The sequence below is a fragment of the Lissotriton helveticus genome, chromosome 12 (assembly GCF_964261635.1).
Source record: "Lissotriton helveticus chromosome 12, aLisHel1.1, whole genome shotgun sequence".
Taxonomy (NCBI): Eukaryota; Metazoa; Chordata; class Amphibia; order Caudata; family Salamandridae; genus Lissotriton; species Lissotriton helveticus.
Window position 1 is genome coordinate 364692303 of NC_136073.1, and position 20607 is coordinate 364712909.

At 43.9% G+C, this 20607-nt stretch overlaps 1 protein-coding gene across 1 annotated transcript in view; it reads right to left on the bottom strand.

Moving 5' to 3' along the window:
* ITFG1 (integrin alpha FG-GAP repeat containing 1) overlaps positions 1-20607 on the bottom strand; it is a 1092549-nt gene that overhangs the window by 839150 nt on the left and 232792 nt on the right. Inside the window, exon 6 of the mRNA XM_078670869.1 lies at positions 6870-6964. Coding sequence (XP_078526995.1) covers positions 6870-6964 — 95 coding nt within the window. The remainder of the gene's footprint in view (positions 1-6869; positions 6965-20607) is intronic.

Here is a 20607-nt window from a genome sequence, read left to right on the forward strand (position 1 = left end):
TTTGTTTGGCCATGCGGGGGTATAACCTTAAAACCGGTGTCAAGCTGCTGCAAATACAAAGCGCTCCAATACCTCGTAGTTACGTCTCTGTTGATAAGTACCATAATGAATAAATAATTGGTACCTTGGAGCTACCAGATGTAGGAAAAATAATAGATGTACATGCTGCTGCTTCGAGATTCTTACTAACTTTCCACTTACATTCTCTGAAATCAACCTGAAGGTTATTATATGTTTAAGTTAGTTCATTTCACAGTGTAAAGGCTTCATCTAATGTTTGTACAGGTACTGGACATGCTCTTCTACAGGAAACACGAGGGCCAGAGCGAAGATTGTTTTAAGGTTAATGGAAAACAGACCAAGCGATTTACAGTGCTAATCGTAATTAGTACATTATTGTAACGTCTATATTGAGGTGGAGATTGTTTCAGTACACAAAACTATGTGTATTGCTAAATTTGACAATCTCGGGCACACTCTCCTGGGTGCAATAGGCAAATAAGGGGAATTCTTCGCATAACCGTTTTGGTGCAATTGATAGCGTTGAATGGAGTGTACCTTTGGAGTGTGAAGCACAGCACATTTTTTAGATGCAAACTATTCATGATTAGGCCCAGGATCCGCAAGGCCATCAGTGTTGCTGTGAGTGTGCGGGCTCATGGGCAGCAATGGGGTACCTGGCCTTTCCAAAGTGATGATTCAGACTTTGGTAAAAGACTACGGGCCCGATGTAGGTAAATCTTTTTTACCACTTCTTAAATACCGATTCATACCGAATCGGTATTTAAGAAGTGGTAAAAAAGAGGAGGGCAGATGTAGGTAATTAATTACCGAATCGGAAGGAATCGGTATTTACCGATTCGGTAAATACCGAATCGGTAATGCCCATTGATTCCTATGGGCATTGAAGCCCATAGGAATCAATGGGCATTACCGAATCGGTATTTACCACATCGGTAAATACCGAATTTTGCATGGGTGCACGGGGTGTCACTTTGACACCCTCTGGCACCCCAATTACAGGCATGTGACACATACATGCCCTAAGGGCATGTCTGTGTGTCACATGGCACAGGTGTGCATGTACAGATGTGCATGCACACCTGGATTCGGTATTTCACCACCCAATTGGATTGGGTGGTAAAATACCGACTCCTAAAAGCCTGTGGCACTGTTTGCAGTGCCACCTACATGTGAGATTTACCGAATCGGTAAAATTACCGATTTGGTATTTTACCGATTCGGTAAATTTACCGATTCTGTAAAAAAGGTCCCCTACATCTCAATGATCCGTTTACCGGTCGGTAACGGCCGAATTCGGCCGTTACCGACCGGTAATGGTCACCTACATCGGACCCTACATATTGCTTTCAGTTAGACAAGGGGACAGACAAGGATTTCTTTGGACTGAGCTCAAAGGGACAGTTCGGTCATAGGCTTTTTTTCGCATTTTGACCAGAGTAGGTTAGCGGCTTCCAATTTATCAGGAATTCCTTTACACTTTCTGAAACAGTGATATCTTTACCGGTGTCATTTTTTATCAGTTTTTTTTTATCAGTGCCACGTGGGATAATATATCAGAATTGGTAGTGCAATAGGGATTGCCATGACTTTGCCATAGATGGATGGGTAATGGCTGAGTAGTACACTGGGAGCAAACAGGCGCTGTTCTTTGGCATCCGTAGAGTCATTGAAGTAGCTTAATCTGCCTCTAGATATTATCTACTGGCGGTCGCCAGCAGATAGATATAGTTAGGACCTATTATCCATAGGAAAACTGCAACATTCTATTGCCAATAACTTTGGCGTCGATTGATGAATCTTCTTGAAATGTTCCAAACTTTTTTCCAGCTCAGTCCCGCTCCTTCCCTGAAAATTGGGGGTGATTGGTCAAGTGGGGGCCGAGAAAAATGGGGGATCCCAAAATGTGTTTTTCCCATGCAATTTCCCATAGGACCTTTAGCCACAGCTACAGCCCGAACGGCTGAATGGAATTAAACCAAATTTGCCAGAGAAGTAGTCCTCAGTTTACACTTGTGCTTTTGGCCTATCTGGTGTCAATCTGTTCAGTAGTTTTTGGGAAAATTGCGGTTAAAGTCATTAATATATCTATGGGAACGGAAGATCCGCGGATTGTGCGAGGATTGGCCTCGTAGGATAAGCGCACCGTCCCGATCACACGCTCAATTCTAATTGGCTGTCAAACATTCGAAACCAGGAACTGTTGCCAGCCATTTTGTGCCTCGGTAGAAGCGAGGCTGAGGAAGTCAGTGAAATATGTGTGCAAACCACGCCAAGGGGGCAGGGTAGACACACCCTGACCCCCTAGGCCTGCTCAGAGGGTCCCACAAGGACCCCCAGGGCCCACCCCCAAATATTGTTTCAATAAAAATCCCCAGATGCACGGATCCTATGCGCATCCTGCGATAATAAAAAAAAAGAAACGCGGTCTCCCGCAGGAAATATGTTAATTTGCCCCCGGGGGGCCAAATCCCGGGGACATTGTTCCCCGGGGCTTCTTCAAAATGAGTGGGCGGGGCTCTCAGGAACCCCCAGCCCCGGGGACCGCCACCCCCCGGGGCTCGATTATAATGTATGCAGGGGGGCTCACGGGGCCCCCCCCGGCAGCCCCGGGGTCCGCGATCCCCCGGGGATATTTTTAATTGGGTGGGGGGGCTCTCAGGCCCCCCCAGCCCCGGGGACCTCCACCCCCTGGGGCAAGAATTGAATGTCTGCTGGGGGCTCACGGGGCCCCCCTGAAGCCCCGGAGACCACCACCCCCGGGGCTTGAAACAAATGGTTGGGGGGGCTTAAGAAACTTGGGTGGGGGGGCTCTGAGGCCCCCCCCTGCCCCAGGGACTGCCACCCCCGGGGCTTCTAAAGAATGTGGGAGGGGGCCGCGCGGACCCCCACCTGGAGCCCTCAATGGCCCAGGGGACCGCCACCCCCCAGGGCCGGCTCCTGGAGTGTCCTGGGGTGCCCACCCCCGGCACACTGCTGTTTGCAATGGCAGGGCGGGAGCCTCGCAGCTCCCACCCTGCCATTGCAAACTGCTTTGCTTCATTGAAGTGAGAGCAGGGAAACTAGCTCTTGCTTCAATGAAGCAAAGCAGATTGCTTTTCCATATGGTGAGCAGCATGTTAGCTGCTCCCCATACACGCCCCAAACACGCCCTGTGACGCGGTTTAAATTGGGGAATTAATTTCTTGTCAATACTGAGGGTCCCTGGGGGCTAACTAGCCCACCAGCTACCTCCAGTGAGTGCCACGGAGCTGCATTGCAGGGTGTTGTAAAAGGGGCGTGGCCTCTGAACACCTCTCTGCAACGCAGACTCCTGGCGCATACTGGAGGTACCTGGTGGGATAATTGGCCCCCCCGGGACCTCAGGATTCAAGGGCACTTAATCCCGCAACTTAAAACGCGCCACAGGGCATGTTTGTACACATGTCACTTCAGGCCCCGCCCCCTTCCTTCACCATTGTACAAATATTCCTCTAAAATCAGCCGAACTACGAATTCCGATTTACTCACCTGTTATCAGAAGTGACCTCAGTGCTGCTTCTTTTAGCCCAGCACTGACCCTGAAAAGTAATTCTAATCATACTTACCAGCAACTTGCATTTCCTTCCATAGGAATCCGTTGTCTGGTTTTCACCAGAAAAGTTTCTAAGTGTCTATTTTCACAAACTACATATATTCCTAAAGAATCGCCCTTATGACTTGAACGCATTCTTTCAACTGTTTACAGGAGATGCACCAGTGCTGGATCCAGGATACACCAAAGAGTAAGAAAAAGTAACAATAACTCACCTGTTATCAGGAGAGACCTCAGTGCTGCATCTTTGAGCCCAGCACTGACCCTGAAAAGTAATTCTAACCATACTTACCAGTAACTTGAATTTCCTTCCATAGGCTATCATTGACTGGTTTCACTTGGAAATTCTTCTAAGTGTGGAGTTTTTGAACTTTATAAAATTCCTATAAAATCAGCAGAACTACGAATTCCGATTTACTCGCCTGTTATCAGGAGTGACCCCAGTGCTGCTTCTTTGAGCCCAGTACTGATCCTGAAAAGTAATTCTAACCGTACTTACCAGTAACTTGTATTTCCTTCCATAGGAATCAATTGTCTGGTTTTCACAAGAAAAGTTTCTGTCTATTTTCACAAACTAAAAATATTCTTAAAAAATTGCCTGTATGACTTAAACGCATTCTATCTACTGTTTCAGGAGATGCAGCCGTGCTGGATCCAGTAACCACCACTGAGTACGACGAAGTAACGTTTACACTACTTACCTACTAAGTGAATTTCCTCCCATAGGATAACAATGGTGAATCTATGTGAAAAAGTGTCTAAGTGTCAACTTTTAAAATACAATAATATTCCTTAAAAATCACTACTGTAACCAAAACTCTTTTACTCAACTGTTTACAGATGTCCAAGGACTGAATCTAGGATCCAGTCCTGTGGTTAGAAAAGTAATCCATAAAGTAAGTAATTGCATTTGACTAGAAATTCACATTGAGCTCAGTGTTGCATTGTGTTTAAAATTGTGTTGCCTATTGCAACAACTGTAACTACTGTACTTAGAAGACTATTGCCTTATGCAAAGCATTTAAACTAAAGTAATTCATTCTGAGAAAATACCTTTTTGTAATGTAATGTATAATGTAATTATAATGTGATTTAAAAAATAAAATATCTAAACAAATTGTTTAAAAAAATGTCGAAAATCAGTATAAAAAAAATTAATACATTTAAAAAGTGTCATTTACAAAACCTTTGAAATTCACTGAAAAAAACATAGGTTTCAGACATGTTATAGTTAGGAATTAGCATTTAAAAAACCTCGGAAATTCACTGAAAAAAACATAGGTTTCAGACAAGTTATAGTAGATACTTGTACTGGTGTGTCAATGTTTTCAAATATGGTACTTCATATTTTATAATGAGTGTTGAAAGGTTATGCTACTGTATGATGAGGTGTATCAGTTTGTCACATGGATGATGTCATCAGTAATGTCATTTGAGATGTCATCAGTGATGTCACTGACCATGTCATGAATGATGTAATATGTGACATCATTAGCAGTGGATTGCAGGCACGCGAGTTATAGTTAGTACAACTAACTATAACGGGGGAATTTAAATGGTTTTGTATGACTGAAATGTTCAACTAATTAGAACACCCCTAAAACCTGTGTTTTTTTCAGTGAAATTCTGAGGTTTTTTAAATGCTAATTCCTAACTATAACTTGTCTGAAACCTATGTTTTTTTTCAGTGAATATATATATATATATATATATATATATATATATATATATATATATATATATATATATAGCACTTTAAAAAAACTGTACTGTAGCACTTAGCACTTTATAAAAGCCATACTGATAAATTATTAGAAGATGTACCAAAGTACACGTTGAGCGAGCGTGGAGCGTATATTAGTTAATTCAAGAACATTATGTTAAATGAAATTTATGATGCATCTATTTTCATTTTGAATACTTTGATGAATGTACACTGTGAATAACTTGTAGTTAATGCTTTTAATAATGCACTTGAATGAAAAAGCATTTATTTAGTAGTGTTTTAAATGTGTTCCAAGATAGCGCCCGTTTTAATAAAATCGGTGTCCGAGATGTGCATTGGGATTGTCCTTTGTCTGTGTTCATGTTTCAATAGATGTGTATTTACTGTTTGAAAAAAAGGCTACCTGCATCGTGAACAAGGCTGCATGTGGCAGACGGAATGCGTGGATGCCATCTAACTCACTATATAAAAGTTGAGTGAATAACTCCCCTTGGAGTGCTGGATTATTTCTGGGAGAGGAATATTATATATATATATATATATATATATATATATATATATATATATATATATATATATATATATATATATATATATATATATATATATATATATATATATATATATATATATACACACACACATACATACATACACTTGTATATACATACACAAAAGTGGCATGTCTCTTATTTTCAGACTACTAATTTTCTATAAAGTACTTATGTATGGAAATAAGAAATATCCTGTGATTCTATGGCTCAACCAAGGGTGAATCAAAGTGAAATCTCCAACAATGCAATCGGAAAACATGTTCGGATAAAAGGAAAGAGCAAATGCTCCATTTCAAAAACCTAGAAAAAAGATAGATATACCAAGCCAACAGTGCAGTCAGTATTCTATAATTTACTTTGGACAAAATGTTGAATCGTTCTCACAAAAGGAAAGCTGATAAATGTGTAGAAATATAAAATTAAACTCAGACAGCATATTGTAACACAAAAGCAGTGCTCACTAAAAGATAAAAGTAGTTAAATTAGCATGTCAATGGCTGGAACAACGAGAAGGCTGTTGTAGATGAATTACTGCTTTTAAAAAACAATTCAGTCCTGAGCCACTCACTTGTATTAATGTATTCTCTTTCAAACATTATAACATATTCTTTCTCCAGCTGTGATTTGTGTTGTGATCTAGATGTTATTAACTCAGGAAACAATACAATTCGCAGTTTTGTGGTACTCTGATCTAAGTGTGTATCATGCTCATTAATGACCTTAACTGAATGCAGCAAGTTCATAAGAGAGTAAGACAAGCCTAAGTAGAAAAACTGTACCTGAACATATAAATCTCAAAACATTTTTTCTTGGGGAGGAAGCTTTTCTTTTCATATGCAAGTACTCTATTTATTCATCATTGCACTTTTTGTGTGTTTTTCATTCTCTATACATAATTTTTATAAGACACAAATATAGCAACAAATAAAGTACAAGAAAAGAACACTGTGGAGCGTTTGCGCAACACTGCACTTCGAAAACGAAAATAACTCACCAGCAGTAAAATCTCTGTTCAAATCTATGAACGCATGAGAATGTGGTACGAATATTTCGTTAGTGGTATTCAATGTGTAATTCAAGTTTAACTTCCTGTTAAATGAAAGAAAAGAATGTTATAAACACATCCCCCAAACTTTTACATCCAGACTTTCAAAACAACTGGTAAATGTCCAACTGGTGTGACAAATGTAATCCTAATAAATTCTTCCCACAGTGAATAAAATGAACAGTTTGGTAGTGGATGAACATAATTAAGTGCATCTCGTTTGTTAAATTACACGAAGTCCTAAAATGTCTAACCCCCATTTGTATTGTCCAATGTGGTATGAAACCACACAATACCTTGGGCCCTGAGGTATTGTCAGACCTTCTTTACAGTAACATACACACTCGTCAAGCTTGTAGTGTTCCACTAACCCGTGGTATTGAGGGGTGCTACTACTGTACACTGGTGTCCCTAGGCGGGGCTGTGATGAAGTCAGTCATGGGCATGCATTGAGTAAACACTTGTGTTGGTGTGATTAATTCTAGGCCCTGAAGGCCTCAGTACCAACACTGCACTGGTAACGAGGTAGGTCGTCCACCATGCGCCCTGCCCAGCAGGAGTTATAGCCCTACCAATTGAAGTTTCGGCAACTGTCGCCTTGTGAACTCCCTCGTGGCATATGTCTGGACGAGTGCTCTACCCACCGACTGCCCACCACGCTAATTACACCTATCCAGCGCCTCAGTCCGGCGGCGCTCTGGCCTGCCAAGACGGCCAACCGTAAGGCCACCACCCACTCCGCAACCCATCGGGTGCCTGTACTCCTTTCCTCGAGGTACAGTGCCGGTGCCGGTGCTGGGCGTGGCCGCATCCTGAGTGAGACAAGGTACCCCCTCATACCCACTACTCCAGCCGGCAATCCTGAAACACTTGCTCTTGTGCCCCTCCCCTCACCTGGAGGCCCGTGAATCCTACAGAGGATCTCTAGGAGGAGGATTTTATGCCGCCCGACGCTTCACAGGTAAAACCAGTGCTCGCGGTTCCTAAAGTGAGGAAAGACTATTCTGGAAGTGTATATTTGAGAACTTTGGCAGTAACCACAAGCAAAGGACAGTTGCCATTGAACACACAGTGCTCCATGGTACAACAAGGCAAAACACACATTCTGTTGGGAGGCTGTTGCAAAAGCAGGTCCGATAGCCCCACAGTGACTGTACTAAGTGATCCCTCACAGGAAAGACACACCCTCTGTCCGGCAGCTGTCTACCGCAGGCCCATAGACAGAGCTCTTGCCGTGAGGGGCAGCACAAGTACGGTACTCGACCATCATCAACCATGTCGGCCAAACCGGCTATTGAGCCCTTCGTAGTTGATGGCGCACCATCCTCATTGGCGCCAAAATGGAACGATTGGCCTAACCGCCTCCAATTCTACTTCGAAGGGGCGGGCATCGCTCAAAACAGGTGGAGGGCCCTGCTCCTACATCTCAGAGGAAAGGACATCCACAGGATATACAAAACGCTAGTAGAGGCCACGTCCAAAACATATATAACACTCCTGAACGCACTAAATGCTCATTTTGAGCCAATAGCCAACACTGACTACAAGCGTTTCGTGTTCAGGCAAGCTCGCCAAGAGTTCGATGAATCGGTAGACACTTTTCAGTGCTGTCTGAAAGATCTTGCGAACACCTGTGGCTTCCAGAATGAACAAGAAGAAAACCGGGCTCAAATCATCCAAGGGTGCTACTAAGCAAAACTGCGGAAAAACATACTCCAAGAGCCTGGAAAACCTCTACAGGACATCCTATGGGGAGATCCAAAGAACTTGCTAAGGCAAGGGCTTCGCCCATGGCATCTGCACGCTGCATCGTTTCATAAATATGGAACAGACCTAGGTAGTGAGAGCCAGACAATCCCTCCCCCACTACGACGCTCTCCGGGCAAGAAAAAAAGAGTGCGTATAGTGTGGAGGGTCCCAACACCGGTTGATGGAATGCTCAGCAAAAGGAAAGTGATATGCAGCCTGGGTGAAGGTAAATGATTTCGTCAAAAGGTCCAGGTCAGCCACATCCACAAACAAAGCCGCGCAAGCAGTAGGCAAACGCAAAGACCGAGGCGACATGGACGATGATGAAGCCAACCACTATCCAGCACAATACATCCTAGACATAGGAAAACAATCTCCCAACCGCCGCCACCTCCCTAAATGCCAAATTTGGGACCACGACCAGAGCACTACAGCCAGCATTTACACTAGGGCCCCAATCGAACTAATTTCCGCACAAACTTACCACGACATGAGCCTGACCTCCCTGCTGAAGAATCCACAGATTTGTGTCTTAGTGAATGGCCAAAAGAAGCCAATACCCCTCCTTGGGTGCTTCGCATCAACGATATCTCACGAAGAACAAAAGTCAGACACCACAGTCTACGTAGCCAAGGAAGGTCAAGGGATGCTCCTGAGCGGAGCTACAGCAGAGACACTGAAGCTAATATCCTTTACATTTGCTATTCAGTAAGAAGAACTCTGGACGAATTCCACAAGGTCTTCCAGGGTATAGGATGTCTCAAAACCAAGGAGATCAAGCTTCATATCAACCAGTCCATCCAACCGGTAGCTTTGAGACACCGGTACATCGCCTTACACATGAAAAGTAGAAGAGTAATTAGAGAAGTTAGAAAGCAAAGGGGTCATTGAAAAAGTCACTGGGCCCACCCCGTGAGTATTCCCAACAGTGGTGGCAAAAAAGCCAAAACAACCGGGTTAGTTCAGAGTTTGCATGGACATACGGGTCCCAAACGCCGCCATCAAAAGAGAACGACATCCTCGGAGAGTTGAATGGAGCTGTGTGTCTCGCAGGTAGAACTCCAGTCGAGGTACCACCAACTGCCAAGCCCCACCCTGATTCACAGTACATCACCACTTTCTCTACCCATGTCGGTCTCTGTCAGTACTGCCGCCTGAACACTGGCATCTCAAGCGCAGCGGAGGTATTCCAAAATACGATCAGGAGGGTGCTCAGAGGGCTACCGGGAGTCATCAATGGGAGTGACAATATCCTTGTGTACACTAAGTCACTCAAAGAACACCATGCACACCTATGAGGAGTACTCCAGCACATCCAAGACGCTGGTCTAACTCTGCACAGAGAGAAATGTGAGTTTCTCAAGAAGAGGATCCGTTTTTTCAGATACACCTTCTCAGGAGATGGCATAGCCCCTGACCTGGAGATGCTACAAGACATCCAGGAGGCCCCGGATCCAAACAACTTATCGGAGGTGAGAAGCTTCCTGGACATGGACAATTTCTGCAGACGGTTTATACTGGATCTGACCAATCTCACTCGAGAACTCACAAACTCCTTGACGCACTGGCAGTGGGACGCAGACCAAGAACAGGCTTTTCAAAAGACAAAAGAGGCCCTCTCCTTCAAAACTACCCTCTCGTATTTTGACCCAGCGAGACCCACAATTGTGTCCCTCAACGTCAGTTCCTATGGCCCGGGGTAGTCTTGATGCAGCAGCACCCTGATGAAAACTGCGTCCCAGTGGCCTATGCCAGCCGCTCTCTGACGGAGACAGAGCAGAGATACTCTCAGATTGAGTGAGAGCACATCGCGATTCACTGGGTATGCCAGAACATTCATATTTACGTGTACGGCTGTCCGTCTGTCGTCTTGACTGATCCCAAGCCCCTCTTTCAAGGCACCTCATCCAAGCCACCTCCACGCACAGAGAAGTGGCTCCCACAACTCCAGGACTACGACTACCGAGTAGAGTACAGCCCAGGATCGTCCAATCCAGCAGACTATCTCTTCCCAAAATGCCACCCCAAAAGAGCAGGAAGGAGCAGAATCCATGAAGCCTATGTCAGACTGGTCACCAAGAGATCTCGCCCCCTCTAGAGTCACATATCAAGGCTACAAAAGAAGATGAGTGCCTGCAGCTTGCCACTGCTGCCATTCATTCTAATGACTGGCGACTGATAACACACAGCATAGCTAGTAGGACCCCCCCAAGCAAGAAGAGTCCTAGAGTCCCTACTTAAGGTGAAGCAGGAACTGTCAACAAACAACAGCGGATGCCTGTTAAGAGGTCCCAGATTGGTCATCCAATCGAACCTCACATCTCAAGCTGTGCAGCTGGCCCACAGAGGGCATCAAGGGATACTCAAAATGAAAAGCAGACTTCGCAACAAAGTCTGGTTCCCAGGGATGGATGAGATGGTAGAGCAGACAATCCAGTCATGCCACTGGTGCCAGGTGTCTGGTACACCAGATCACCCATCCCCCATGATCACACTAGACAACCCTGTGTATCCATGGGAACAAGTCAGTATGTATTTTGGTCACCTCCAGGATGGTCGCTATGCTCTAAGCATTATCGACGGCCACACAAAGTATCCGGAGATCGTAGGAACAGCGATGGACGCAGAGGTCATCACCAAAACGGGAAAAGATCATTGCCACCAATAACGATTCCAATTTAGGAACCAGAGACAATGGGTCTCCGTTTCACGGGAAACAGTTAGCAGAATATTTTAACTCGTGGGGCATCAAACACCGCAAAGTAACCCCTCGATTGCCCCATGCAAACGGGGAAGCCAAACGTTTCATGAAAACCCTGAATAAAGTGATCCGCATTGCACATGCTGACAAGCCATCTGTCGAGCGAGCCATCTACAGTTTCTTGCAGGAGTATCGGATGACCCCCCCACCATGTGACTACAGAGAGTGCGCCAGGGTATGCCAGAATGGGGAAGAGTTGTTCAGAACACTATCCTCATCATTCCTCCTGGGCTCCGAAGCCCATCTATGACACTGCAGTGCTCTCCAGTGGGAAGCGTACAAATGACCAATCCAGTGCAAGTCATCAAAGAGAAGGAGCTCAAAATGCAGCTTTGATCAACCAAACAGTAAAGGTCATCAAATAAGTCTCCCTTGCAGGGAGCCCGTTTGGGTTTATAAAAGAACACTCACCCACCAACCTAGTTGGTGGCATGCTTCATCATTCCGTTCCCACCCAGGAGGTCGAGTGCCTCCTTGGTGTGCTTCAACGCCTGATTACAGCAGAGCTGGTTTTTGTTTCTGTTTTTGAGTGGGGAAGTGAATACAGTGAAAGTGAGAAATTGAAAACTACCTCCAGGGTATCACATTCTTTATTATGTGGTCCTTGGGGTAGAGTTAAAAGCAAATTGTTGGACGAGAAAGAGAGAATATGGTCTCGCACATCTCAAGAGATCGTAAAAATGATCCTAGTGATGTGGTCTACATGTTTCACCCAATATGTTCCCAATCGGCTTTCTTCAGGACCAGTGGTTCAGGGTAAAATTGCTCTGAAATCGCATGAACTATTCACAAACGCTAAGGTGTGCATTGGCGAGTTAAGTGTGTAACTTACGAAATTCACCATCAGTTTAAACAACTTCTGAAAAGAACAAGCATTGGCAAAGCCAATAGGTCGCGCCATGCGAGAACTATTGTCTGTGATTTTTTTAGCAATGTTGCCCTGCTGTGCAGCAGGACTGAAAGAAAAAAACCATTTATGACACCAGCGCTGGCTATCCTACCACTTTTCTTTAACTTTCCGTGAATGCCACAGCACTTTTTTTTAAAAAACATCAATTGCATAAGAGTATAGGTTACAACACATTAAAGCCACATTGCAATTTGAAAGTCGTATTTATGGTTGTAAAAAAATAATTGCAAAATATTTAAAAAATAATTGCAAAATATTTACGAAAGGGCAGATCTAACAATACTAACTGCACAGAAATATAGTTTGGAATCAGAGTAATGAGAATAAATTACCTATTGAGGTGTGTGAATTCGACTTTCATTTGTTCTGATGCAAGACCGGAACAAACAACACTGGCTCCATTCCATGGGACAGGGCTGCACTGTTCTGCAGCCAGTTCAAACACTAATTAAACCCACATGTTCAGGGGAGAGGAGGTGGGGTTACCAGCTCTCATTGGCGGGTCACTTACTAAAGAGATAGGTTATTTTAGCCTCCTACAAACATATGATGACCCACTCACTCCACGGGGACACAGGTGTTTACTGCATGAACAACACTTCATAAAAAAGCTCCGAAGTAAGAGGACAGCAGGTTGCGAAGATATCAAACCCTCATTTGCCTCTGTTCCTGTTAAATTGCATTCTGGTACATGTAGTCCTCTATATAAATAATTAGCAACTCAAAACTGCAAATAGCCAAATATGTGAAACAACCGACACCGGGCACTGAGCGCCTATCTGGGAAATTAGAGGTCAAAAGAAGTGTCAGCAAAAGGAATCAATGGGAAGGAAAATAAGTTACTAAAGTAAACCGCATTTATCAGTTAGGATTTGCCAAAACAACATAGAGTTCAGTGGGTGGGGCGGCCAGAGGAAATTAAAGTATCAGGGAAAGATCCGAATGTAGCTCCGAATCTCTCACACTGGAGCATCAGTCTTCCCTGCTCCTGGCGTTCAGGGGAGAGATAGACTGTGGAGGAAGGCGGTGTTGCAGGACTCCATAAATTAAAGCCCATAAAAGTGTAGCTGCATATAGTTACCAGGCCACCTTTGTGAGATTTCTCGAGACTGTTGTGCCTGCTGAAGCGAACAATCTGCAAACCTGTGAACTGCAGAAGAGGAATCCCCGCAAGCAGTCTCAGCCTTTCATCAGCGTGAAGTTGGTAAAATTAGTGATTCTCACTTGTGAAATAATAATAAATGTATTTACGGTGCCTGCGTCAAGCAGCTTTGGCACAAAAAACTAACACGACTTCCCCACTGGGCCAACAGTAGCATCACATTATTTTCTAGTACACCGGGTCCTTTTTGTGACAGATAAAAGTGATAAAGCCTATTAAGACCACTTGGCAGGTTGATACCCCGCTGCAGACATCTCTGTGTAAAGCTATCATGCCACCCCTGTGAGATTCCTCGAGACTGTTGTGCCTGCTGAAGCGACCTTTCATCAAACCTGTGAATTGCAGAGAGGAATCCCCGCAAGCAGTCTCAGCCTTTCATCCACGCAAAGTCGGTAAAAAGAGTGTGCCTCTCGCTTGGGAAATAATAAGGAATGTATTTACGGTGTCTGCCTCTAGCGTTAAACACTGTGATTAGGTAACTGAACAAGAAGGAGGCACCTTCAGCAGCTAACCAGGCATGGTTTAGAAGGGAAACAGGTGCGCGCGCCTCGCGCTGAAAGTTAATAACAAAGCATCAAAGAAAGGAATGGGCGGGAGATGGTGTAAGGATTAAGTGAGCTCAGGCTAAACAAAAACAAGCCTGAAAGACAGCAATGGGCAGGAGGTGGTGTAGGGGCGGCAAGCAAGCTTAGGCTAAACACAAATAAGCACTCGTTCTTGTGCTAGCATACCCCTTGCGAGAGTGAGCAGCGGCGCACGGACCAGCTGTGTTTTTCAGTTAGCGCACGCGCCGCTGCTCGCTCCCGCAAGGTGGATGCCAGCACCAGCATGAGCGCTGAAAAAGAGCTGACTAATTTCTAAAGATCCTCTCCTACAGCGACGCATGCGCTCTGCCTAGGCGAGACCTAAAAATGGAGACATAAAGTGATTACAACCATTACAGGGCCCAATGCAGTGGAGACCAATCGTCATTGAATATGCCCCCAGGCCAGTGTTATTCATCTACTGACTAATGTGACTGCGAGTGAAATGTTCGTGTAGTCTAACATGCAGTTGGTAGAATTGAGTGCAAGGTTTATTAGAAAACAAATGAAGCTCTTGCTTGTTTTATGGGTGCCCCATTATTTTTAAAGAGCCCCTTGATATATTTTCAAAAGTATACTTAATGTGCCGGCGGTGACTAATTAGCCTGTTTATTTTGTCATTAATTAAACACCACATTTTGCCGATATGTCAGGTAATTAGTCAGGAAAAAACAAGGATGGTAGATTGTCAGTATGTACATTTCAAAATGCGAGTGAAATTGTTACCACCTACTTAAAGTACGAATATTTTTCGTAAAATAGATCCCGGTGGGAAGCGGTGCCTGTCACACTATTAATGTATATCGGGGTAAAAAAGACACTGTATCAGCAAGGGTAATGGCTGCCGCAAGACTCACAGAGTACCAATTGATGGGTTATTTCATTTAGTTACTCACTGCGTCAAGGTCAGCCGCCTGCTGTGTTACCTACTGTTCGTCTCTTCTGGGACCCCGGCGAAGCCGTATCTTCGGTGTTGGTAGGTGCATATGAAAGCCTGCTTCCTCATACGTGGACGAGCAGTGCATGTTGATGCAGGGACGAAGCAGTGAGGCTTCCAATTGGTTGGGGCAGGCGAGCCCCTTTCGTGAGTTAGCTCTTACCTTCCACAAAGTACAGTGAAAGATGGCAGCTAAAGGACCTATCAACTGTATTGAGTTAATAGAAAAAATGTGGTCTGGTGCAGCTTTTAAAAGATGATAAGCGGGTCTTCTTACCTCCATTATTAACAAGGAGTAAAACCTCAAGGTATTTTTAATCTTAAATTCATTAAGGGGGTTGCAAATTTTTATGTAGGGTGGTTAGTGCCATTTTGTTCACAGTTGTGTAGTATTGCTAGAAGCCAGATCCTCTGCTAGGGAGAGGTAAACCTCTACAGTGAGATGGAATGACAATAAAAAAATCAAAATGAATGAATAAAAGTTAGATTCATCTCCTAAGGTTTAGGGAATTCCAGGGTATATCATCGTTTAAACCTTGTTGGTGTGTGGAAAGGCGGGAAATCCTACTCTGTTCCTTCTCCAAGATGAAATTCTGGGGGTCACCTAGTTGGGTATCTAGTTGTTCTATTGCCACCCATTTCAGGTCGTTGGTCATGTGGCATGCTTTTAGTAAGTAGTCTGTCATTTTTGTGGTATTCCGTTTGCATCTGATGTTGCTACAATGTTCACAAATTGTGGTCTTGAACTTCTTACTTGTCATTCTTATATATTGCAGTTCGCAAGGGCATGTAATCGCGTAGACAAAATTGCTGGCATTGCAATTTGTGGGTTTCTTTAAATGCCAAATTGTATCTGGTTCTAAATTCAACGATTTTGTTCTGTAGGTCAGGTGGCATGCACTACAATTGCCACAAGGGTAGTGGCTCATTATGTTTGGTAACCCCCATGTGCTCTGCACTGTGGTTTCTGGTGTCATTTTCTTCGGGCGTGTTGAAACTAGATAGTCTTTTAAGCTCCTTGCTCTTTCAAAGGAGAAAAGGGGGTTCTCCCATTTCAGGTTGCCTGTTTGTAGAATCCTCCAATGCTTATTTATGATCTTCTTTACCTGGTTGGAGATAGTGCTGTAGGTAGTTACACAGGTAAGTGGTGGTTCTGTTACACTCCTGTCTCTGTTCTGATTTCAAGCTCTCTTCATGGTGTTTGTGATGATCCTCTCTGGGTAATATATGGACATCGTTTTTTTTGTGAGTTCTATGGCTTGAACTTTGAATTCCTGTATTTTACTACAGTTCCTCCGTAGTCTCAAGAACTGGCAGCAGGGTAAGTTTTCCCTTCTTACTCATCGAAGACCAGGAAAGGGAGGTAATCAAACAGGTGAAAGAACATATTGGAGAACGACACCTGAGCTGGACACTTCAGTGAGGCTTCAGATGGAAGAAAAGGTACAGAATTAGCACCTGTGAAAATCAGATAGGACATTCTTGTCACCTTCAATAAATATCAACAAACCAACTTAACACTCATAGTTCTCAAACCTGAAGTTACTCCAGTGGCTACTGGCGGGATCTATGGAAGAAATTGTGGACAATAAAACAAGTGGAAAGACAGTATGACTACCTTCTGAAACTAGAACCACTATATACAGTCACCATCCTCCAATATGATCAACAAGGAAGCCGACAAGAGACAAAACTTTGCTTGGTGTAGTGCCGTAGACGGAGTAGCAACCAAAGCCCTCAACTCTGGGATAAACCCAAGTCTTTGTTCCAGGAGACTCCTGAAAACTGAACTGCTCAGCCTTTCCTTTACAAAATAGCATCAATCATTATAGGGAAACAACTGCCTACAACAATTCCGTTCTTCAAATTATGCTTAGTTGAGCAGTCTGAAAAATTCTGATGGGAACACAGAATAGAAACAGTTATCAGCCAGAAAAGGCACAATGGGCAACTATGCACTGACTGATGGAAGATCGTCTTTATTCAAATATGTGTAGTCTCGTCCTAAAAAAGAACAGCTGCCTGGGACCTTCGAGTTCTACTGGCAGGTTGTTCCGCAATCTTCTGGCAATAGTCGGTAATGATGCTGCTACAAAAAATAAATCTCTAATATTGAAGATATATTCAAAGCAAGAATATATACTTGTATAAAAGATGTCCACAGCCCAACATGGATTGCCATTGTTATCTTAAGCCTTCACTTCTGTTTGCACTCATTCAATACTAAGGTCTAATGGTCATGGTTGCATCCATTCATAAGAAATGTATCTGCGAATCTTAACTATGCCCATTTGAGTAGTGTTTCACCCAATCAGAGCAGACCCCCACTGTATTCACAAGTCAAGATAAATACTTCTGTGCCTTGTCACTGTACATAGATTTTGAAAAAGTGTGAAGTGCATGATTGCATAAGGTTTTATGGTTAAGAGTCTTTATTATTTGGCTTTTCTTTATTACACAAACAAAATCTCACAAGACAGCACAAAAAAAAATAGAACAAGAAAGCAAAAAAGTAGTATTGTTCAATCTGTGATTGGTCCCCAAATATCCTTTATCTCACTGGGAGATTTTATTTCACAGCCATGTTTTTTATTCTAGTTGGAGCAAAAGACATGAAAGAATGCATCATTGGATAAAACTAGAAGCACAAATACTGCAATGATACAATTATTAAATTGTGCTTAGGTTTAGAGAACAGTGAAGCATAAACATTGGTGGCTTCATAAATGGCTTTAAGAAGGAGTTACCATATTTCCATTTAATCTAATGGCATAACAAAATGGCAGTCAGGAATGGAAATCCATAAACAACCTTGAGATAATGGGCCAAGTGGACAAAAGTAGGTGAAGATAACAAAAATGAAGATGCATGTACTAACCACACTCCCCATTGGTCCCCTCGGAGTTTTCCCAAGACAGGTAGGTGAGGATCGCTCCCTTGTCCCGAAAGGGGATAAAGTGATAGCAATGCATGCCAGGTTTGAGGTGCCTTGATGCAACGTACATGTTAAAAATCTAAAAAAAAATGTTTTTAAAAACATAAGATGCATGAGCTAAGTCCCAAAAAAAGCACTCCTAAATGTCCAGAAGAAACTTAAGAGTGCAAACAAAGCAGAATACATTCGAACCAGGAATCCAACTAGGAAGAAAGGATAACTGTGCACTTCAAACACCCTTCTATGAAGTCTCCAACACTTCAAAGGCACAACTGGGTATAAGCACTGAACCTTGAGTTTACTTCTGGACCAGTGAAGAATCTGCCAGGAAAAAGGACGGCTGGGCTGCTGAAAGACTGCCAATCTGCTGGACTGCTGCTTTGGAAGAATTGCTTTCTTGCTCTGCTGACCTGCTGGGTGCTGCCCTTCTGGTCTGCTTGAAAAAGACTGGATCTGCATCACTTGAACCCAGAGTGACTCCAAGGGCTTACTGGCTTGCCTCCTGATCTGAAGTCTTAGGGACATAAAAGACTTCCAGTTATCCTGCTTCTGCACCTGGACTCTGCCATCTGTGAGCCTGCTCTGCTAAGCGGTGCCACCCAGCCCTGGACCCTTGGAAATGAGTCTAAGGAGCTTGCTCAACACATCAATGCACCGAAGACGGAACCGGTGCATCACCACTTTTGTGTGGTCAGCACCGAAGCATCTTTGACACTGCGTAGATCACAACCAGCGCCTATGTGTCTCAGCGTGGATCGGATCCTCCGCTTCGCACTTGGAACCACCACTGCGCAAAGCACTTCAGGTGAAGTCATCGGATCTCCATCGACGACAGCATCAACGTCGAAGTTAAAACTCAGCATTGCATCGGAGCTCACGCATCATTGCTATTACGCTGCTAGTACCCGAGCAACGCCGACGAACACGTGGAACGACATCAATGCATCACCCTCTGCACTCCGCAGCCTCTCCATCAACAGGATCTTCGACGCTGACGCACCCCGAACCAAAGTACTTCTGTTCTGCCGTCTCAAGCCTGGTCCCTGTAGTCAGCCCACGCTCCATCACAGTCAGACTAAACTTTTGACTTTGCCCCGGTCTATCATGAGCAGATGTCCCTTGTTTGTGCGTAATGCTTTTTGGAGCTATTTTCACTTATTCTTTTAAAAATCAATACCTCTAGTTCTACTTATTGAATTTTTGTCATTTTTATTGTGTTTTATTTATTATATTAAGCTTTATTTTTCTAAACGGGTGTGCTATCTTTTTGTGTGGTGTTTTCACTGATTAACTGTTTGAAGTGTTGCACAAACACGTTACACATTGCCTCTTAAGTTAAGCCTGACTGCTCTTTGCCAAGCTACCAGGGTGTGAGCACAGGTTAGTTTAGGGTGTGTTTGTGACTTGCCCTGAGTGGGAATGTGGTTCCTACTTGGACAGGGTACATACCTCTGCCAAACAGAAACCCAATTTCTGACAGGGAAGCAGAGCATTTTAGAAAAGATTAATTAATTCACCTATTACTATATGCAGCAAAACGCAGAGTTTTGATAAAGCAAACACCCAGGAACAATCCAGCCCACTGACAGTTCCCTCAGGTAAACTTTGCCTAAGTTAACCAGAAAGCACAAGGAAAAAGTCCATCTTCCATATCAATGCTTGCGTGTTCATACATGTGTTCCTTGTTAATGTCTATGTCGCCAGAGACACTTGTATTTACTTCCCATGTCCACTTGTAATGGCACAACAGTACTATGGCTTCCTCGGCCCTGAAGCAATAGCGTCACCAACAACGAGATTGATGTATTTATTTATAAAGCGCATATAGCACTATCACAGTACAGGGGAATTCTGGTCGATACAGATTTAATCGCATAGCAGCCATTAAGCATTCATCAAAATTAGGTTAGCGCCGGCATCTGCAATTGTTTTATTCATCTGTGGTGTGAGAAAGGCAAGCGTCTCGCGGGAAGCCTCAGGGCGCTTGGAAAATGTGTAAACAAAATACAGGGGGAAAAACTCTAGTAGCACTGTCGGCAAACAGGTAAGCAATCTCCCCAGCCTGGACGAGAAAGCTATGGGACTGTGTGGAGCACTTAACTTCAAAAGCGCCCCTGAAGCAAGTCTGTGACGGACTTTATGCGGTTTGGCACAGCTGCTCGCTCCTTGGCTGGGTTAGGAAGAGAACAATAATGCGCTTTGAGGGGGTGGTGAATCCAAGCACGCACCTGACGTCTTCCTCTTTAATTAAACATTTCTTTAGGGCAGTAGAACGGAAAGGCGGGAAAGCTGGTGTACCGTTACTATGGAGACGGCGGAGTGATCGGATTGATTTATCCGGTTCTAATGGGCTTCCCCTGGTACAGTAGCTACAATAAAAACCGTGGGGAAATATGTAACTTCAAAACAAACCTTATTTTTAATGAGGTGTATCGGTGTTGGTTAAATATACAATAAAAACAGATGTTTGAAGGTTGCCGGCGTCTGGAGCGGCTGCACATCTTATGCACTGAAGTTCTTTTTGAAATCCGCAGTATTCGGAGAGACTTCCTTAAGGAAGCAACAGTAAACAGTAGATTTTCAAAATTCCTCCTCCTTAGGCTCCTCGCTTTATGAGTTGCTATAGCTATCAAGAGCATGGTCAGCGAC